This window comes from Aspergillus brunneoviolaceus (genome assembly GCF_003184695.1).
Source record: "Aspergillus brunneoviolaceus CBS 621.78 unplaced genomic scaffold BO95scaffold_25, whole genome shotgun sequence".
Lineage (NCBI taxonomy): Eukaryota > Fungi > Ascomycota > Eurotiomycetes > Eurotiales > Aspergillaceae > Aspergillus > Aspergillus brunneoviolaceus.
Window position 1 is genome coordinate 177289 of NW_020290755.1, and position 20832 is coordinate 198120.

At 50.2% G+C, this 20832-nt stretch overlaps 8 protein-coding genes across 8 annotated transcripts; 4 read left to right on the forward strand and 4 right to left on the reverse strand.

Annotated features, from left to right (window-relative positions):
* Positions 1 to 1219: 1219 nt before the first annotated feature.
* Positions 1220 to 2699, forward strand: BO95DRAFT_441759 (uncharacterized protein). The gene is made up of 2 exons (XM_025586257.1): positions 1220 to 1950; positions 2011 to 2699. Exons 1-2 carry the CDS (start codon positions 1576 to 1578, stop codon positions 2515 to 2517), a joined length of 882 nt encoding a protein of 293 aa, XP_025443357.1. The 5' UTR covers positions 1220 to 1575; the 3' UTR covers positions 2518 to 2699.
* Positions 2700 to 2780: 81 nt separating this feature from the next.
* On the forward strand, positions 2781 to 5454 carry BO95DRAFT_96786 (RAD52 DNA repair protein RADC). Its single transcript, XM_025592354.1, has 6 exons — positions 2781 to 3050; positions 3114 to 3414; positions 3491 to 3577; positions 3644 to 3823; positions 3882 to 4059; positions 4127 to 5454. The coding sequence occupies exons 1-6, from the start codon at positions 3043 to 3045 to the stop codon at positions 5272 to 5274; spliced, it is 1902 nt and encodes a 633-aa protein (XP_025443358.1). The 5' UTR covers positions 2781 to 3042; the 3' UTR covers positions 5275 to 5454.
* Positions 5455 to 8794, reverse strand: BO95DRAFT_494152 (uncharacterized protein). Its single transcript, XM_025590781.1, has 7 exons — positions 8615 to 8794; positions 8363 to 8531; positions 8083 to 8266; positions 7952 to 8019; positions 7850 to 7898; positions 6066 to 7801; positions 5455 to 5997 (listed from the first exon to the last, which is right to left on the reverse strand). The coding sequence occupies exons 1-7, from the start codon at positions 8654 to 8656 to the stop codon at positions 5738 to 5740; spliced, it is 2508 nt and encodes an 835-aa protein (XP_025443359.1). The 5' UTR covers positions 8657 to 8794; the 3' UTR covers positions 5455 to 5737.
* A 564-nt stretch (positions 8795 to 9358) lies between these two features.
* BO95DRAFT_411307 (putative amino acid transporter) lies at positions 9359 to 11416 on the reverse strand (the record flags this gene model as incomplete). Its single annotated transcript, XM_025584207.1, has 6 exons — positions 9359 to 9518; positions 9583 to 9941; positions 9996 to 10200; positions 10251 to 10262; positions 10314 to 10473; positions 10523 to 11416. 6 exons carry the CDS (start codon positions 11414 to 11416, stop codon positions 9487 to 9489), a joined length of 1662 nt encoding a protein of 553 aa, XP_025443360.1. The 3' UTR covers positions 9359 to 9486.
* Positions 11417 to 12621: 1205 nt separating this feature from the next.
* On the forward strand, positions 12622 to 13707 carry BO95DRAFT_513553 (uncharacterized protein; the record flags this gene model as incomplete). The annotated part of the gene is made up of 2 exons (XM_025591611.1): positions 12622 to 13050; positions 13105 to 13707. The coding sequence occupies 2 exons, from the start codon at positions 12622 to 12624 to the stop codon at positions 13705 to 13707; spliced, it is 1032 nt and encodes a 343-aa protein (XP_025443361.1).
* Positions 13708 to 14074: 367 nt separating this feature from the next.
* On the reverse strand, positions 14075 to 15412 carry yphA (tyrosine phosphatase family protein). Its single transcript, XM_025592355.1, has 4 exons — positions 15199 to 15412; positions 14959 to 15115; positions 14717 to 14912; positions 14075 to 14664 (listed from the first exon to the last, which is right to left on the reverse strand). The coding sequence occupies exons 1-4, from the start codon at positions 15251 to 15253 to the stop codon at positions 14377 to 14379; spliced, it is 696 nt and encodes a 231-aa protein (XP_025443362.1). The 5' UTR covers positions 15254 to 15412; the 3' UTR covers positions 14075 to 14376.
* Positions 15413 to 16075: 663 nt separating this feature from the next.
* On the reverse strand, positions 16076 to 17810 carry BO95DRAFT_441764 (3'-5'-exodeoxyribonuclease). The gene is made up of 6 exons (XM_025586258.1): positions 17723 to 17810; positions 17467 to 17641; positions 17220 to 17397; positions 16676 to 17166; positions 16432 to 16622; positions 16076 to 16359 (listed from the first exon to the last, which is right to left on the reverse strand). Exons 2-6 carry the CDS (start codon positions 17500 to 17502, stop codon positions 16308 to 16310), a joined length of 948 nt encoding a protein of 315 aa, XP_025443363.1. The 5' UTR covers positions 17503 to 17641; positions 17723 to 17810; the 3' UTR covers positions 16076 to 16307.
* A 1194-nt stretch (positions 17811 to 19004) lies between these two features.
* Positions 19005 to 20666, forward strand: BO95DRAFT_452297 (FMN-dependent alpha-hydroxy acid dehydrogenase; the record flags this gene model as incomplete). The annotated part of the gene is made up of 4 exons (XM_025588138.1): positions 19005 to 19137; positions 19185 to 19711; positions 19769 to 20438; positions 20500 to 20666. 4 exons carry the CDS (start codon positions 19005 to 19007, stop codon positions 20664 to 20666), a joined length of 1497 nt encoding a protein of 498 aa, XP_025443364.1.
* Between the last annotated feature and the right edge of the window lie 166 nt (positions 20667 to 20832).

A 20832-nucleotide genomic window follows, 5' to 3' on the forward strand; every position in this document is an offset into this window, starting at 1 on the left:
TAGCTAGTCACGGTACATACTACAGATTCATATGTCGGCTTCGTTGCTGCTGCACCGCAATGCTCATGGGCTGTTGCGATCGGACATTTTGGACAGATCTACCGGCTCCATCAGTTATCGGCCACGCCTGTCTGGGTCCATAGATTCGGGATCCACTGCTTGACATCGTCTAAAAATACTACTCTCTACCAGGTCCTGATACTGATATCTCATCCTGTCAGTCAATAAACGCCAATATCTTGCATGCATTGTTGATCTTTCACGACCCCGCAAAGGACATTATAGCCCAGCCGATTGCACGCCACGGGTTCACCACGCCTTGATTCTTCAGGCATAATGATCTCTGGAATGCGCGGTCTCGCCTTAATACTGCTTCGGTTCTCGAACCTTACAGCCCAAGATAACGAGGAACGACCCGGCAAGAGGTAGGTGGTCCTCTGATGGCAATCAGCTTCACACACCGATTCTTTTTGAGCCTGTCAACGAAGCATCACTATTGGCTTGCGACGACTCACCGCTAGATATCATGAGACGATTTACAGGTTACCTAACTACCGGCAACAACGTGTACTCAGCTAAGGCGCAGCTGGTAGGTAGGACTACGACTCTTGCGCTCGGCCCCAGCAGTCAAACGTGGCCGAGGAGAGAACAGACATGGACAAAGGCAAAGAAGCCGAAGGCCTTGATTTGTTAAAAGATTCCGCCCAACTATCTCGAAGTACTGGTTCAGGATCCAGGTCTGGTGAAATAAGCCACAATACTCTGGTGTCAGCAGCGTCTTCTAACTGGATGGGACTTCGAACGGAGTGACCAACTTTGGGACATCTTCGTCCTACGTTCGCAAATCCTGGACAAAACTGGTTCGACTAGTCATCAACATCGTAGAGCATCTACTAATCATAGTACTCTCTCGTCGACTGTAGTGATAAGTCATTGCGGCCGTTTTTTTCTCTCTGCGCAGGCGAGATTTATCTATAGAAGTAGAATCCTCACGCAAGCTGCGGAGATTGCATTTGTGGCCCAAGCAAAAATGCCAGGAACCACCAAGACTTCAGGCTCCTTGACGAGCAAAATGGGTGTTTCTCTGAGGTGCGATGTATAGAGCCCAGACCGTGGGCCTAGGAACGAGCCTGGGACTGGCTCAACTTTCGAGCTTAGCTGGCGGGTCATCCCGCAGTTGATTGATTGTTCCTCCGCTCCGCTCCCGAGCTTGTCGATACGTCACCCGCACCCTCACTGTTGACCTCCCCTCATCCACCTCATCCACCCTTTTCGATAGCAGCTTGCATTTTATTGCTTCTCTTTCTCACTATATTGAGTGGTATACAGGGTCGTGATACATTTCCATCTGCCTGTCACTTTGCCCAGGCTAAAACCCCGCCTTCATTACCCCGCCTTTGGGCTCTCCCTCTCGCTCCATTCGAATTTCTCGCATCGATCAGCAATTATTGCACCCACCCCGTGCGACCATGGCCTCCGATCTAGACCAGCTCATTGAGATGGGCTTTGACAAGGAGAGAGCACAGCTTGCAGTCGCCAAAGGCACCGGACGTACGATTTTCCCTCTGGCCCTCAATGTCGCCGACTGCTGACGTGCTTCATTTTTTTACCACTTTAGTGCAGGGTGCTCTAGAATGGCTCGAAAAGAACCAAGACAAATCGATCGATGAAATCAAGGAAGATGAGGAGGCTGAAGGTCCTGCACTCGCGCCTGGTGAAGAGGCTCGCAGTCTAGTCTGCAACGAGTGCGGCAAGAAATTCCGAAGCCACGCCCAAGCTGAATTTCATGCCTCGAAATCCCAACATACCGACTTCTCTGAGTCAACGGAGGAGCTTGCGCCACTGACTGATGAGCAACGGCAAGCGAGACTCCAGGAGCTCAGAGAAAGGCTGGCCGCCAAGCGAGCGGTGCAGTCTGAGCAGGATAAGGTTGACCAGAAGAGGAATGAGGTACGCGGACTACTGTCCTTGCCAGACCCTGTGATTCAAGCTAACCAGGTCTTATCCCAGGCAATCCGGCGGAAAGCTAACAAGGATTCACAAGACGTCAAGGAGGAGCTGGACAGGAAACAAAGGCTGAAGGAAGCGGAACAAAAGAAGAAGGACAAGATGGCAGACATCGAAGCTAAACAGCGGGTCAAAGCCAGGATTGAGGCGGACAAGCAAGAGCGCCGACTCCGGGCTGAGCGTGAGAAAGCCGAGAGAGCTGGTGTAGCACCTCCTGCGCAACCAGCCCCAGTCCCAGCAGCCACGACATCCGGCCCGGTCTCCTCGAAGCCTGCATCGGCCTACACGGAAACTCGTCTGCGATTCCAAACGCCCAAGGGCAATATCATGAAAACGGTCCCTGTGACAACTACCCTGTTCGAAGTTGCCGCGGCTCTCAAGCAGGAGGATGGAGTTGAGGTACAGAGCTTCGTTCAGAACTTCCCTCGCAAAGTATTCAATGCGGAATTATTTGGTGAATCTTTGAAGGATCTGGGGCTTATCCCGAGCGCGAGTCTTGTGATTCAGTGATTTGAAGGGGTTCATTCTGGTTTATATTCTCTTGCCACCTAAATTCTCCGATAGAAACACACATTGAGGGCAGGAGAGATCGAGTCAAATGACGGCAAAGTGATAGTAATCTGGCTGCGTTGGAGCGTTAGTGTGGCAAAGCCGAAGGCTGCCTAATGCTGCCTGCCTCTATAAGTTCAAACATCGTTTCTTCTCCTTCAGTATCAAGCCAAAGTAACAGCCACATTGATAACCGGCCAGACTGCAAATAGCTGTCAAACTTGCTCTCTTTAGGCGCATTCACCCACCCTCAATCAGCAACTGATGGCATAGGATCGTTGGCACTAATTGACACTTTCCATTGTTATCTGCGTTGCGATTACCATCACGTGACATCGCGATAAAGCCGTGTCGGCATCCGGCGCGCCTCGACACGTCGGGGGCAACAGCATCATTCGATCCTTTCATCGGTCATTACAAGCTTAACGGAGGACTGTTGCTCGATGAAGTACCTCGGTAAAGCATCTACAAGAACCTAACTTTGCTATGCCCGCGTAAGTGTTCTTATACCTGTCAAGCCGCGACGAAGCCAACACCGACTGACCGCGCGTCTTTAGTGTTGGCGACCAGCACCGGGGCGGCCCTGCTACCATCGCGATGCCCAATTCAAGCGGGAGTCTCTCCGCCAACCCATTTGAAGAACCACAACGACGTATAAGCGAATATACCGCGCAGGAGATCGCGACCTTGCAAGCACGTCTCGACAAGAAATTGGGGCCCGAATACATCTCGTCAAGGCCGGGTGCTGCGGGACAGCGCGTACATTATCTCTCGGCTGACAAATGTATCAATCTTGCGAATGAGGTCTTCGGGTTCAACGGATGGTCGAGCTCGATTCAGAACATTCAGATCGACTTTGTATGCCCCCTCTTCAGATCTCCCTTTGGCCACAGATGTTGTCTCGGGTCAATGACTAATACGCTCCATTCAATAGGTTGAAGAGAGTCAAAACACTGGTAAAATCAGCCTGGGTCTCTCCGTAATAGTGAGAGTCACCTTGAAGGATGGCACTTATCATGAGGTATGCCCTTTGAAGTGGCGATGCATTAGTCAATGAACGGGTTCTAAGACAAGGAACGATTCTTAGGACATCGGGTACGGCCACATCGAGAATTGCAAGGGCAAGGCAGCTGCCTTCGAAAAGGCAAAGAAAGAAGGCACCACAGATGCGCTCAAGCGTGCGCTACGAAACTTCGGCAATGTCCTGGGCAACTGTATCTACGACAAGGACTATGTGTCAAAAGTCACCAAAGTGAAAGCCGCGCCGGTATGCGACGACCCTCACCAAGGAAAACCTCGCCTCTGCTGACATTCTTCGACTTTAGGCCAGATGGGATGTCGATGAGCTACATCGACATCCAGATTTTGTTCCTATCAAGAAAGAACCCGTGCAACCCAAACCATCGCCAGAGGACGATGATCTGCCGCCGCGTCCAGCTGCTGTCGCAAAGCGGCCCAACTTCGATGATTCAATGGCCTTCGACGGCGACGGCGAATTTGGAAGTACGCAGCTATTATCACTCTCAATCAACTTGCCCGAAAGCTGATCACTAACATTATTGCGCGCTAGGCGATCTGTTTGACGAAACTGATTTCGGCGTCACCGAAACGGGCAATCCAGACGAGGTTGTGCTAGGACCAGAATCACAGCGGGCACAGCAACCACCCACTCCACTCAACACTCATCAGCGACCTTTTCACAACAATAACAATAACAATAACAATAACAACTACCGGGGACCCATCAGACCGAACTCGGCGATGGTAACGCCATCCAAGCCCCCAGCCCCCAGACAGTATCCTGCTCCACAGCCGTTCAACGGACGCCCCAATCCCCCCGCAATTGGCGACCAACAGAGGCCCATGCCACCTACAGGGCCCCGACCAAACTTTCAGAATGGCAGAATGATTCCCGCTCCATCCGTGCCCACAGCAGCATCACCCGCACCGGTAACAGCAACAGCAGCCGGGCCCGCAGGTGGTAACAACGGCCCGATGTCCGTCCCCATCAAACGTGAACCCGGCGCCCCATCGACAACAACAACGACGGCAGGTATCCCCGAATCTCTTCCACCGGGGACCCCCTCCGCCTCGTTCTTCTCCGCGCGCGCCGTCGATCTCCTCCGAGACAACCCGCACGGCGGGGTCCCCGCCGCGGCGCCGGCCTTCGACCCGCACGCGGAGAGTCCATCCATCCGCAAGACCGCCGGCTTCGACCACAGCACCAGCAAACCCATCTCCAAACCCATGCTATCCGGAGGCAACAACAACGCATCGCCCGCGGCCGGTGGCAACCCCGCCGCGGCGGCGCGGGACTTCATCAACCCTTCGCAAGACATGCACCGGAAGATCGGGGCCCCCGGGAGCAACAATGTCGGCAGCCCCTTGATGAATCGAGGCCCGTCGACGACGTCTTCGTATCGACCCTTGACCCGTCCAAACCTCGATCCCCGGAATGGGACCGCCGCACCGCCGAACCGTCCACCACTGCCCGGCGGCAGCGGGCCTGTGGCTCATCAGAATGCCAACGGGAAACGGCCTCCCTTGTCGGATATGACGAATGCTCAGGCCTCGGGCGGCAGCGGGTCTGCTCCGGGAGGAGCTGGGGTCATGGATCCGAAAAGACCGCGGATGAACCAAAGTGGAATGCCTCAGGTTCCACCCCAGCAGCAGCAGCAGCAACCTCAGCAACCGCCACACCAACATCATCAGCAGTAACGGTAGCATTGGTATTTTCTCTATGTACTCTACAAATCGAGGGTCGACTTTTTAATGATACGCGATTATTACTCGGACTAGGCAGATCTTATGGATTATTGGCGTCACAGGGAATGGGAACGATCACAGGAATCAAATGAACTGGTTTGCTCAATGGAATCTGCTCACTGGCCAGTTTGCTTTGGATTTACAAACAAAATACTTTTCTAGCCCTTCCATACAGGCTTTGCACATCACTAGAAAATAGACAATTAAGTAGTTGCTGTAAGATATGGCAGCATCGAAACAAATGTAGCTTGCGTGTTCGCCTTCAAAAGCTTCGTTTTTGGGCGGGGGAGAAGAAACAGATAGGGGATATTATGCGGATAGACCTCAACGCCAGCTCATGCAGGCCAGAGGTGAGTGTGAATTGGCTAACGGTACAGACCTTGTGTAGCGATGGTGGGTGCTGGTTGCGAGAAGCTCAGCGTAGAGGCTTGTCCAGGGCAGGCGTCGCATACCTGGAGCTATCCAGTCCTCTCGAGGGAGTCCGAGATGCTGGTGACCTGTTCACTGAAACTCTTGGGGCGTGTATAGATCTCTGTAGTGCAGGGGAGGCTGAGATCGCGTCCGTCTGCGAAAGAAGTGGAGATGTCAAGTTCGGTTTGACGGGAGTAGACGCGAGAGTCATTTGACCGAATCGCCCTTTAAATGCTGGGACCTTCACATCCTCCAAGACGGAAGCTGACAGCAAGTGCCAACATAAGCAATACTGCCCGGGATTCGAAAGACAAGAAGGAATAAGAACTTACCGTTGCCAGGCCGGTTTCCAGACCTCCCGGGAAGTAGATGGTTGCCGTACAAATGACGGACAGCCTTGGTGATACAAGACTCCTGACGCTCCTGTTCAGTGGTCACTGGTTCAGCTGTGCTGCTTAGTGGAGGGTAAACCTTGCTTGGCTCAAATGGCGGCGCAGTGCCCTTGAGACGTGTCTGGAAAACAGAACGGTGGGTCTGTGACTTATGTGCAAGGGGTGTCAAAGGGTCTTCTACACCCAAGGCTGCATTGAATGTCACTTTAGCCGTTAGCACCGAGACCGTCTCAGGCGACATATGAGCATGAGCTTTATGGTTTTCCTGGCATGTATGACAATGTTGATAACCGGGCTCAGGTTCGGATTTGAGCTCGGAGCTGAACTCTTCTCTTCCTCTCTCGAACATTTCATTGGAATATTGGCGCCCTGCTTCTGATACAGAGAAAAATTTCAGTTCTTTGCGAAGCTCTTCGACTTTGCGCTCAACCACCTGCTTGTCCTCATCGATCATAGACTCGGCGTTGGCCATAATTTGACTAAGAAAAGCTCGTGTGGTTTCCGTAAAGTTAGTCGGTGTTGACGAAGCTTCACTAGAGGTCGAGCCTCCTTGAGTAGGATACCGTGTAATGCCCTGCCGAAATACCAATCCCTCCAGATCTTGACAGGAGGGACTCATTACAGCTGTAGCGGCCGGACCCTGTTCAGCCGAATCATCCTCGGGTGACGGAGAACCATCAAGATCAAGAAGCTCCCCACAAGCCACCGCCGGAGGTGCTTTCTCCTCGCTTTCTTCGGCCACAAGGTTCTCGAGTGGTTTGGTCTTCTTGGGCGTGACTGGGACATCTAAATTCGGCTTGAAAGTTGACTCGCTAGGAGGTAATTTGACGATCACCTTGTTCACTGGAATTGCCTCCATTGCAGTGCCTCGCTTCTCTGGAACCCGATTGGCTTTGTTACCCGGTTGACATGGAGGCTTGCCATAAGCCTTGGTTGCTGGCTTCTTAGGCAGAGGCCCTTCATCCCGCAGTAATGGCGCAGTTGAGGGTTTGGACAACTGCGAGTTCAGAGTCGGGCGTGTTTGTGCAGCAGCCTGTGATTGCACAGAAGTGTTGTTGGACCTCAGTGCGTGCTCCTTGCTCAGATTGGAAGCAACAGGAGCAGTTTTCATTGTCACTGTGACAGGATGCACAGTATCCTTGGGTGGTGTCTGGTTCGCCTTCAGCGTCGCAGTCGACTGTGTCTGTCTTGGATTCTTCATGGCGTCAGAAGCTGGAACCAGTTTCTGAGGATTGCTCTGGTTTGTGGTGATCGTGGAAGAAGGTGTCCTTTTGCTTGAATCTCTCGATATGTCGGATTCCGAAAGTGATGGCTTTCTGAGAAGAGGTTGACTCGACTCGTTGTATGTCGCAGACGGAGGCTTTTGAGCAAGAGCTCGAGGCGCTTGGGCTTGAGGAGGAAGCGACTTTTCGAGAGGTCTTTGACCCAGGGCTCTAGTCACGGTGGGAGGCCTTTGGCTTGGGCCATGATCTACTGCAAGAGCAGGTTGCGTGGAGCGAGATAGGACTTGACCTGGTATTTTCTTTGCAGGAGGCGATTGGCCTGGTCTCGAACTATCACCGTTAGACATTTCTAGTGCAACAGTGGAGTTTATGCAAGCAGTCTTCACGTTGACTAGACCCTGAACAGCAGCCATAAAATCTTCAGGGGGACTGATTTTCGAGGAATAGTCAACCCTGGAGACAGAGTCAGATGGTTTTTGAGGCAACAAAAAGGTAGCTTACATGGGTCTTCGAACTTTGGTTAGTGGGTTAGGGATCGGCTTTCGAGCACCTAGAGAAAGCAAATAAGCAATGAAGACGGGTTTGGATACGATTAGACCTCACGAGTCTGCTTCTGATCTATTTTGAAAGCATGATTGCCAGATTTCGAGACACCTCCTTGACCGAGAACCCTATCATCAATGTCTCGTGCGTTAGTTTTTGATGGTAATATGGCTTTTGGTGAGTTGACTTACTTCGATACACTTGGCTTCCCCTGACGACCTCGAGTCCCTGCTACGCCTCCACCACGCCCACGATTCATACCTCCCCTGATTGGAGCAAAGTCATGTGGCCTCGAATGTAACAAAGCAGCGAGCCCAAGACGATGAGTCTGGCCATCAAGAAGACTATCGAGATTCTCAAGGTCTCCAGTATCACCTATTGTCTTGTGGATATCTTTGAATTCGAATTAGCGAAGAACCAGAAACCCAATAGAAAGCAGGTCGGGCGAGGAGCACTGGAGGATGCACTTACTCGACCAATCCGCGAGTTGGGCCTTATTCTTCTGCGCCATGAGCTGGGCTTTCGTTCCAGGTTGGTTGGACTCTCTGCTTGCTTCTATGGTGTCCAACCCCACATTCAGCACTCGTCGTGGGCCATCTTTGGTTGAAATGAATTCTCGTCTGGCCGTGCCGAGGTCGTCCTGAGTAGAGGCGAGTTATGTTAGTAGCTGCGGGCGATCGAACGAAAGACGGAGGAACAGATCGTTGGAAACACACGACCTACCATTTGGAGCCTCTTCAGGCGTTCAGCTGCATTCTGATCCATGATTTCCAGATGGCTATGATCCCCAGGATAGGCTTCAGAGAGACGAGAAGATAATGTGAGAATGCTGGGTGTCAGGAAAAGAGAAGCAAGGTAGCGACAGTTGACAAAAGGATAGATCTGAGGACGATTTCAGGTGTTTATAAACATACTAGAACCAGCTAAGCCAATGTGCAGCAGTAGTTGACGAAGTAGAAATGAAGAGGTGCAAAGGAAGAGCATGAGACCTGCACTTCATACATTCAACTCTACCGGGTTCGGGAAACAGAGCCAGTCCCTCTTTTGGAAAGTAGAATGAATGATGAAGTAACGAGAAGGGTAAAATTGGAACACATGCAAAAACAGATGATGAAGAGGACAGTGGTGGGGTCAGGAGGCAGGGAGCAGAAACAGGGAGTGGAAACTGTTAACTGCGTTACCATGCAAACGCGCACAACATCGCAGATACAACCTAGCAAATGACATTCACACCAAAACCTAGACCTTGTAGTGCGCTGCCTCATCTGTCCCTCTCATTGCCTCCACTGATATTGATCATGAATCAAAGACTGCTTTTAGGAGAAAATCAGTATCTGAAGGATGATAGTATACTGAAAGACCATATTGTCCCTACACAAAATCTAGGTATCTGTGTTGCTCCCAGAGGAGAGTTTGCTTCACTTGAGTCCATGGAGCTCCTTTTCAGAGCCCCTGAACAGAATGATTCACCTTGTTAATACACTTCTCTATGTACATAATTTGTGAATGAGGGATTGAATAAAGTCTATCAGTTATACGACACCAGTAAAGCAGAAGCAAGGTTGCAAGATCTAATGGCTCTTACAGTACCTTGCCTAGGCAGCACAGGTACTTGCACCACCTTCATCTATAAATGTGGTTGAGTTAATTAGCAGGATGCATGCTGTTAGTCGGGTGAGCAGTGAACGTACTACTTATCATTTTCGCAACAGCTTGAAGCAGACTGACTGCCATCACGACTACCCCGAAAACAATGCATAGATAGGCTGGTATCTTAGCCTTCTGAGAGGCATTGCTAAGCTTTATGTAGCATAAGGGAGGGAAAATATAGGCCAGGGCCGCTGCGCTCGTGGCGCCGATCAACTCAAAGACTGCCCCCAAGTCACAAGTGATCAGAGCCATAGCAACCGCAGTAACAACAAGCGCAGAGGTAAAGATCAAGTGCCGGTTCATGTTGAAAGGTTCGTCGGGGAAGTAATAGGTTGTCATGACTGATCGACATACGAATGCCTCCAGCGGAAGAGTTGTGAGCATGTTCAAGCCGAAGCATCTAGCAAAAGTCAGCCCAGCGATGTCTCAGTACATTAAGGCGAGAAGACTTCACAGTCGTGCTATATTGATCAGAATGTTGTCTGATGGGAAATTGTTGAGTACATTGCCTTGGGTCTGCGAGCCAAAGAATAGAAACCCGGAAACACCCATGGCGAGGCAGGTCAGAAGGGAGACTGCTGTAGAGTAATGTGTCACTTTCGCGAAGCGGTCTAGTGTCGGCTTTTTTAATGAGCCATAGATAAGGAGGCTGTTATGGTCTTCCAAGCTATTAGTCCCAGTGTAATGTGGCCTGAATGACATAACCTACGGCAGACAAATGCTGTGGACTGTTAGTACAGTTATATGATCTGGATCTGGAACGCGATCGTACCGAATGATATCACCCCAACAGCCTGGAAAAAGCCTGAATTGACAAACAGTAGACTTTTTACATCGCCGCGCGACTCGGAGGGCACTCTAAAGCCCTGGGTGATCACAGCAACCACGATGACGACCATGCTGACCAAGGCCAGTGCGGACGCTTTTGCTAACTATGAACTTGTGAGTCTCAGAGTGCTGCAAAAGCATTACATGCCGAACCTTAGCAATGTCCCGGTACAAAGACAGCGGATATGAAATTCCTAGGACCAGGAGCACGATGATGGCCCGTCTGTCGGTCAAGAGCCACAAGAATGACATATCTCGTAGCGAAGGAAACAAGGCTCCCAGGACATGCGGTATTGTATCCCCAACAATGATGCAGAACGCGATCATACCACCAAAAGCGAAAGCCCACTGCGCAACTGAGATTGCGATAAGTCCGCTTTTGCCAAAGCAATGCTGCATGGTCGCCTGGAACGAATCTGCCCCGCTCAACTTTGAGTTGACCACTATAAGTCGAATGGTCCAGTCTACTGCGATTGTGAGTCCGACGAGCAGCACCAACCCCATCACCAATCCTGCCTGGCGAAGTGCGTAAGGTTGTCCAATTATGCCTGCCCCAATGATGCTGTTGGCCATATTCATGAAAGCCATGCGCATCCCGCTCCTTGGACGAGCACTTTCCAGGTGTTCTTCCGGGAAGAATTCATCGGACGTTGCGAGCGTGACACTGGGGGCTTCGATATCCGTCAACAAAGGGACCATCTGGCGCCGCCGGCCGTCGCCGTGGCCATAGTCTTCTTCCTCCAGCCATGAGATATCGTCTGAATCGCGAGGGTGATGTTCCGAGCGACGCTCTTCGTCCGTTTCTTCCTCCAGGTCGAAGCGAACGCGGTTCATGGTACGAGGGGTGCGTCGTTGTCCTTCTGGGACCGGCTGAGATATAGAGGAGTGATGCGGCTGCTGTCCGCTGCTGCTGCGGGTCGCGCTGGCGGGATTCGCATGGTTTGTAGTTTCGTGGTCCTCGACGGGTGACAGAAGGGGCTGGGAATCCAGCCCGTTGGGGCTATCTTTGTCCGCCAGGAAATGATCTTCACCTTCATCCCTGGGCATCGCTGATTGTTGGACTCCTGAATTCGAGATTCCTCGATGCGGAGGATGTCTAGGGGCCAGATAATCAAACCCCAAGGCACGTGATACTCTTATCGATAAGCAGCTCTAAAAATAAATGTCAACAAGCAACGTAGCTGGGCATTGAGGGACTGTCAGTTGTGTACAAATATTATTGCCCAACTTCGGTCAATCTTGCGCAGTATTATTTGACGACTGGAGTTTTGAAACTTGGAAATACTCGCTTGAACGGTGCTCACGTGGCACAAAAGGAGTTCTTACCTCCCTCTAGTTGTATAGTCTCGATTCACTTATCGTATTGGTGCCTCGGCAGCCAAGTCTATGATGTAAGACGAAGCACTGGAACAAAGCTATCAATTATCTTTCAATGTTTATTCTGGACGAGGGCGCAAAGTAGAATACAGAGCGTGTGGGCTAATAGCTTCAGATACAAGCAATAGATATGCACTTCTTGGCAGTCGGGTGTTGCTGTGTTGAGGCACTTACATATTTTGCCAGTGTTTGCTTCATTTAGCACCGGGCATCTATCCTCGTCAAACCATCGACTATGTATCTGCTTGAATAGAGGCACTTTTCCCCACTAATTCAGTTCATATCAGACGATCCAAAATGGAAGCAACAATAGACCTAGGCAGAGCCGATTTCCATTCCTCAGACTCAACTTTGACTCTCACAATGAATGTCTCCATATTCATACAATCCCGCAGAAGACCCCAAATTGCCGCACGCGACATGCATCTCATACATCTAATGACCATGAGAAGGGCTTGGGTGGCTGAAGCACCAGAGATCAAACTGAACATATCCATAAATGCTCATAACGTATCCAATGTCACCGTCTCCACTTTTGTGCCAGTTGTGGGGGAGATGCTCTGCAATGCAAAGGTAATCACAGTAACATACTCCTCACAAGATGAGTCTAAAAATGTTGCTAACACAATTCTGGCTCTCAGCTCTGGAAAGAGTTAGGCTTGGCTATCATGTACAAAAGCTGCGAATATTTCGATCACAAACCCCCTCCGAGCTTTCAATTAGCCTTCGGAATTGGAAGATCGCTCACACAACCTGCTGTCTTGCCAACAGTGAGCCGCAGAGTTCCAAAGGCTGTGCAGACATCAGGGAAGCCCATCCCTCCGCCATACATCGAGACTTTTAGTATATCTACAGTCAACATAAGTCTAGCTTTCATGCCCACAGATCCCGAAGTGCAGCCACATCCTCCCGCGCTGATCATGGCGAGTCTCGGAGAAATGGCATGGAAAGCACCGGGTCCTGAGTTTGAAGAACTGATGCTAGAATCTACTACCTTGCAGTCTTCAGAGCTCGACAAAAGGGACATTCCCGAATTCTCTGATACCAGAGATTTCACAGAAGAGCTTGCAGATATGGATAATAGCCCGGATAGCACCATGCTCTCAAGCCCTCACTCAGAACCAGCAGCTGGAAGCTGCAACGCCAACCACCAAGCGTTACAACACCTACTTCGTGCCGGATTGAGCTACCTGTTGATTGGCAACAGTCATGAGCAAGGACAGACAGAGCCGGATCCAGAGACGGCACAAATGCAAAGTCTTCCGAGAATGGCGCCGTCAGTCTTTAGCCCTGGGTACAGTGAAGTAATCTGCTTTCCTGAGGTACTCATAGTATCTGGGTTACTAATCATGTTGCAGGCAATGAGCCAACGTTCGCTGCTTATCACATCGCTCGTCAAGTCCCTGACATCCATGTTGAAGCGACCCATGAATCATTCTTTGCGACAGATTGTCAGCAGTATGAAGGTCGCATACGTACCGGACAGTCTCCCATTGACGGCAGTAGATACGGAAAACATTCTCCAGGCGGCATTCTGGACTCTTGCTCAAAAACAACTCTACAAGGCAGAAGCCTCACAGAAGCTGAGCCGATTGGACGAGATCAATCCTACAGACTTGGACGAAGCATATGCTCATGAATCTCTCCTAATAACTGGTTCGACGGAAGAGGTCCCGAACTGTTTCAACCACGCTGCTACCGAGAAAGTCGACATGGCTTCTGAGGACTACTTAGGCATTGAGGACTATTTCAGGCTTGATTGCACATCCCAGACAAACTCTCTCTTATCAGTTGATGAGAACTGTACATGTTCTGTCAATGAGAGGTTGTGGGACACCACAGAAAGAGGTTCAATGGAGCTAGCCATTGCGAGCCAATTGCCTTGTCCAGGTTCTCCAGCACTCATATCCGACATTGAGGATTTCGAAGAAGATGATGACATGATGTATAAGATTCTATGATCACAACCTAAATAGTGAACTTGAACGCCACTGAGAATCACTCGTAGAATGGTATAGTATGGCATATGTTTGCCAGCAGCTCAAAAAAACAATCAAAGACACTGAAATGACGGTTAGAAAGCTACTCAGAACGACTAGCTTAGATATGTTCGCTTAAAACTGTCAATCAATGTGGATTATTCTCTACATTAGTGTACTATGGCCTACAACTTGTTCTTCTCCAGGTCTATTGTCTTTCTACGATTCGCTTCTCTTGATCTCAGGCTAGAATTTCTGACACATCCCTGCCATACACCCATCCACAATATCAAAATCACATGGGTAACTAAATGATGACTGGGTATATCGTGCATCCAACCCTTCCAGAAGCAGTCAAATTGATGGAGCCTCTAGACATCGCGGAGCGCTGCGGAGTTTGAGTGGCTCTCGCTCTGGGTACACAAGCCTTTCACTGATGGCCAGTGTTCTAATCAAAAGAGTAGATTTTGATGCAGAACGAGAGGCGACAAGAGCTAGGTGGTGTGATTCATCAGCCGGTTTCATGGCCAAGATTGCAACGACATTGACGTAGCTGAAAAACTTGCGTTGTCAGACCACCGACTACTGCGATGACCAGGCACACCACAGATGACAGAAAAGAACAGCGTGAGTTCCATCGACATAGGGTTATCAAGTCACGTATATTTTGCCCAGAGAGGGTAGAAGCCGACTCGAGGATGAAGCCTGATCCTTGGCATTCTCTTCAGATAATGCCTTCGGCAGACTGGCAGACTGCCACATTTTCACGCCAGAGATCTGTGCCAGGCTAGAGAGCTGGGAGGCGTCAAACGCCATGATGAATTTCTGATCCAGCGGCCTTGACTTGGGGAACGAATATGTCTGATACTCAGCCAGCACATCTTCAATGCGCCAACCTTGAATCTTGCGGAAGCAGGCGACCACACAGCCGGTCCGATGCTGCAGCAATTTCGATTAGCCAAGCTCGTATAACACCCTGGATAAGCCTTACTTTTCCCTTGTTGCAATGGACAAGAACAGGGTGATTGGCCTTGTTGAGCAAGACTTCCAATACCTGACAGATAACGTAGTCTGGAGACTTGACTGCAGGATCCTTGTTGGGTTCGACAAGGATACGGATGTGCGCGATCCCCATTTCCTTGAGGAAGCTCATGTGCTCTGGCGTATAAGGCTCGTCTACCAAAGTGCTGAGGGGTGGTGAGCAGGGATCAGACACACGAATGGCCCACATACACTATAGTCCGAAGGCCAAGCTTTTTGAGCGCAGAGAAGCTCCACGGTTGCGGGAAAGCAGATCGATAGACACTTTTAACAACCTCTCCAAAATTCTCAGGGAACTCTGACGGCATGAACTCATTTCCCATCGAGGATGCCCTGCGGCGCACTGATTCTGTGAAGGTTAGTGCAACTTGAACAATACGGATAGGAGTGTGAACATGATCGATGTTCCCACAGAAAAGACAAACAACCTACCACAAGAGCTCTGGAGAGAGCTGTTGGAGCTTTGAGCCGTTAACGGAGACGTCATTGTGTTAGATTGCCAATTCCCTGTCGCCGTCTGGCTCGAAGTCCTGATAAACGAATGGATAAGAGAGCTCAGGGGGCACTATGAACCGATAGAATGCCAATGAAAAGCTGAATTTTGGGGAGAGAGAGAGATAGACGGATCCAATGCACCACGAAAGAAGGATTCTCATGCAAGATCTGACTAAACAGCGACAGCGCGAGATCTGCTAAGAGAGAGGTTGGTGATAGACTCGAAAGGGTCTAACCCACAAGCTTCAAGCCAACATGATTTTAGAAAAAGAAGACATGGTGACCAATATGAGGGACCGGGTTTAGACGGGTCAGAAGGTGAGGTCTGGAAAGTCGAGGTTGTTGTTCTTGAGAGAGTTGGAGAGAAGAAGACTACAATCACGTAGAAAGGTAAACAAGGAAAGAGACAAGAGCAAGGGTGGTGGTGGTGGTGGTGCGACTACAGGTACAGTACAGGGCGGTGAGCCAGGAAAAACCAAAATGTCATCAGAAAATAAGCCGACGTAAATCATACCAAGCATCTTTCTAGAAGGCAAAGCACATGTGGCGAGCCACCAAGTGCTGTGCAGTGAATGTAGAATGACTAGTTGAGGTTTGAGGGGCAAGGAATTAAGAAAGGTATGTTAGCCTCACTTCCAAGTTGCCTGTTCCTCCGGGCACATACTGTATGGAAGAATGACATGCTGCCTCGGATCTATCCTGCCACACCACAAGAGAGGTTCGACAATAGTTAGCTAGCTAATTAGACACCCGCTGGGCTGATCTAGTATTCCGTCAGACAGCTCTGACTGGTGTTGAATCATCAGGCAAGGACCGTGGTTCGCAGTGGTAGTGGTCCGAACACCACCGATCCAAGGTTCCAGGATGAGGCAACAAAGAATTAGGAACGGTACTCTTATCGACAGAGGTCAAGTAGCTTTCATTGATAATATTCTCGTGCAAACTGCCTCGTCTCTTCTATATCTAAGGATCTAGTATTCATAATTTGCGGGACGGTGTTCTCCCCCGGATTGGGCAACGACCGGGAAAGATATCATGAACAAAATTTATGGTGTATCGACACCAAGCCCAAACATCCGGATTGAGTTGTTCCATGCACTGCTCATTGAATCAATATTTCATGTCACATCGGAAACCGAGAAGAGGGTAATAGAAAGAGAATGGACTTACGCTTCACAAACTTCCTCGACAGTGATGCCTTTTACTTTGGCGATGACATGCGCAACGTGGGCGATTGCTGCAGGCTCATTGCGACCCTTCACCATAAGTCCCTTTTGCCATTTCTCCTTTTTCACAGCCTTGGGAAGCGGAGGGGCTCCTTCGAGATACTTCGCAGATGCATGAGAGGGACGGATTTCACACTGAACAGTTAATGTCAATCAAAGGTTTGAGAAATCCTAGGTAAAACACATACCCAAGGACCATCAGTCTCAATCTGAAGCCGTTCAAGTGGCAGGGCCTTGACTACTTCCAGGTTCTCCTCCGTTTTCAGACTGCAGCCGTTAACACCGACATCGAGACCTAGGGCGACCATTCGATTCATCTCGTCAAGTGTTCCAGTAAAACTGTGCACGAGGCCTTTCTTCGGAAGCTTTTCAAGGCGGGGCGCCAGAAGACGTTCGAAATCTTCGCTGGCAGCTCTGGAATGGAGAAAGAGAGGGAGTTGCACCTCCACCGCCAGATCCAATTGAGCTTCGAAATATTTCAGCTGGGGCTCCTTTGCGCTCAAGGAAAGCCGATCGTAATCTAGACCAAACTCCCCAAACGCAACAGCTTGGCCTGATGCTTTGGCCTCGAACACTAGCGTTCTAAGCTCCTCTAGCATTTTTGCAGGTCCGCCAGGATGTTCATCAAAGAGCTTCGCCTGACACGGGTGAACTCCAACCGTAGCATAGCAGAACCCCGCTGCAGAGGACGTCAGGTTGCATACAGATGAAAGTATATTGGGAAGGACATACGATACTTCTGTGCAATCTCAATAGCCCGCCGCGACTCCTCCAAGTCGGAGCCTGTCACCATAAATTTCTCGCAACCCACATGCTGAGCTCGCTGGACAATGTCATCCATGTCGTTGTCATGAACTTGCTTTCCATGGTAATTACCCATGAAGACAGGGTCACTGAGATTGATTCCGATCTAGCGTGGCCATCAGCGAGTGAACAATATACAAGGATATTCTTGCATATTCGCAATGAGTTTACCGACATCAACATATCGGATAGGTTTGCTTGAGTCGCCCATGTTTGCTGAAGTCGAGAACCTGTTGAATTCGAATTTTCTTCTCTTCAATGCACAAGAGCTAGAAATGGTATGCAGATTTGTGAGTGATCCACCAGAAGCTGCTGCATTGGAGTAAGTCTCACGGCTCCGTCTTAAGGTCCTGGGACAGATCAGGAATGAGTCAGACCTAGACCACATGTGTGCAGCAAGGCCATCATCCCGAGTCAGGACTGGGACATACCTGATTTGCTATAAATATTTCGGTGCGGCTGGTAGAGACGTGGTCGCCAACAATCTATAGCGGTCGCGGTGCTAGCTCCTATTGCCCCGAGGCTCCACAGATTTTTACTGATTCCAGATAATCTGAACAGATTGTCTACACCAAGAGCATGCATCAGATGATTCAGCACCCTGCTCTTTGTTACAGCCACAGATGCTCTGGTATGGTCAGCAGCGACTCGGCGGTTCAGATTGAGGTATCAGGGACTTGTGTGCCTGAATTATTTTGGCCGGTAAGCCTCTCTAGGTAGACGAGGAACCGGGTTAAGCGTCGATGCCTCAGGCAAGAGAAAATCGTCTACCAGTCACGTGGCATAACATGCTTTGTCCCTGCCTTGACCGTAACATTTCAATACTACGAGTATGGCAGCAAAATATGAGTCACAGTATGCTATCATATGATACGTAATTTTCAAAGTAGCCAGGGGGATGCCATGGTTCAACCCTTGTCCAGGGCAAAGGGTCAAGTCTCGTCATAGCTGGGAACTCGAAGCCATCTGTCGACCTACACCTCAATCCAGTATAATTGGACCAAATGACAGCCCTTGGAGAGAAAATATATTCTTGCTAACCACCACTCAATTACCCATCATACTTGGTCCCTAGAATCGTCAAATCATGAGAAACGTCCTGAATGCTGACGTAGTTTTTGGCCTGAGGGCTCTACCAAAGAGCGGAAAGATCTCCGCATGCCGGAGCAACTCTCCCTCGGCGTTGCTCCGTGTACTCCGTGGTTGTTCGTCGTCCCTGAATCTATATGTACAACTGTACAACAGATGAACAACGTACATTGCGACACAGTGCAGACATTGTCGCTCTTCATGAGAGTTACCTCCTTAATGCTTAAGAGGCACGATAAGTCATGATCGTTCTAGCTTGACGCTGAACTTAGCTGATAGTGCAGACGGTAGGAACAGATTGACAAAACGTGGCTGATCATTCCTTCTCGGCTTTTGCTATGCGGTTTCCCATGCGGCTAAGGTTACTCCGCATTGATGTTACCCCGAACCATGCAGACTGGTCGATCTGGGGATATATTACTACTGATGGAGTCCCTTCCCTGGATGTTTGTCTTCGGTTGCCCTTGAGGAACTTACGTTGCAAAACTTGAGTTGCAATCATATTGGAACGCAACACAGTGGCAGATACAACCACCAAGCACTTCTCCCTGGTAATTGGCGCCCGGTTATCCAAAATCTCATCTTGCGGGTTTCTGTCTGGCCTTGCTTGACAGTGAGAAGAAAATGGCGGTCAAGAAGCTCTTGTCTACAGAGCAGATCTCTCAGCACAGTTCACCCGATGACTGCTGGATTGTTGTGGACAATCAAGTATGGGACATGACAGATTTCTTAGAAGAGCATCCAGGAGGCCCAACAGGTAAGTGATGTCCGGAATTGCTGGAATGCTCTGAGAACATCCCGTAGATGACCGTTCCAACTCTACAGTTATCCTGAAGCACGCGGGTCATGATGCTACCAAAGCATACTCAGAGGTGCATGCCTCGAATTTAATCAAGACGAAGCTGTCAGCAGAGAGGCATATGGGTGTTCTAGATGAGGCCACGATTAACGATGAATGGCTGAAGCCACCACCTACTGCAAGCCCGCAGATGGTTCCTCAAAATGAAAAGCCACCGTTGCACACCTTGATCAACTCCCATGATTTCGAAGTGGTGGCATCTTCAACGGCCAGCAAAAAGACCTGGGCGTTCTATTCCAGCGCCTCGACTGACCTGATAACGCGAAACGCCAACAAATCGTGCTTTGACCGCATCTGGCTTCGGCCACGAGTACTGAGGAATGTGCGGTCTGTCAACACGAGAACCAAGTTCCTTGGACTTGAGACGAGCCTCCCACTATTTGTTAGTCCGGCGGCCATGGCCAAGCTCATTCACCCAGACGGAGAGCTTGCCATTGCGAGGGCCTGCGAGAGCAAAAAGGTCTTTCAGGGAGTAAGTCACTCCCATCCTTACCATTTCGTGGCTGGCTTCTAACGAGATTGGCTGTAGGTGTCTAACAACTCATCGTATACTCTCGAGGAGATTCAAGAGGCTGCGCCATCAGCGCCCCTTTTCTTCCAACTATACGTTAACCGCGACCGGGAGAAGTCAGCTTCGCTTCTCCATCAATGCTCCGCCAATCCGAACGTCAAGGGCATCTTTGTGACCGTCGACGCTGCCTGGCCCGGTAAAAGGGAGGCGGATGAGCGTGTCAAGGCGGACGAGGATCTAACCGTTCCCATGGCACCTTCGAAAGCGAAGAATGACAAGAAGGGCGGCGGTCTCGGTCGTGTCATGGCCGGTTTCATTGATCCAGGTCTGACGTGGGAGGACTTGGCATGGGTGCGGCAGCACACTCACCTGCCCGTGTGTCTGAAAGGCGTCATGTCTGCCGATGATGCTATTCTGGCCATGGAGGCCGGCCTTGATGGGATTCTTCTGAGCAATCACGGAGGCCGGAACTTGGACACCAGCCCACCGTCCATCATTACTCTACTCGAACTCCACAAGCGGTGTCCGGAGATCTTCGACAAGATGGAAATCTACGTTGACAGTGGCATTCGTCGCGGAACGGATATTCTCAAGGCGATCTGTCTGGGAGCAATTGCCGTGGGCATGGGGCGGAGCATGCTCTTCGCCGCTAATTATGGCCAGGACGGCGTTGAGCATTTGATTGATAGTAAGTCTCGGTTGCTGCTTTACTGAATATGTGGCCCGGATGCCAATCTCATTATCTGCAGTCATGAAGGATGAGCTCGAGACAGCAATGCGCAACGTTGGAATTACTAGCCTGGATGAAGCAGGCCCACATCTCGTCAACACAGCAGACATCGACCATCTCGTCCCCAATTCTGCCTCCCACCCGTATGCACGTAAAGTTGCAAAAGGGCGACGCTCGAGACTATGAAGCCACATTTAGGTCGAGTATGGTGCGGTCAGTGTCTTCTCTTTATATCAGTTCGGTGACGGTTTCCTGTGAGGCAATAAGAGCCACTGTGATAATATCTCTCATGCGTCGACGGTCCAAATCCCTACTAGCTACAATATATCTGATTAGACCCATTTTGCTGTCA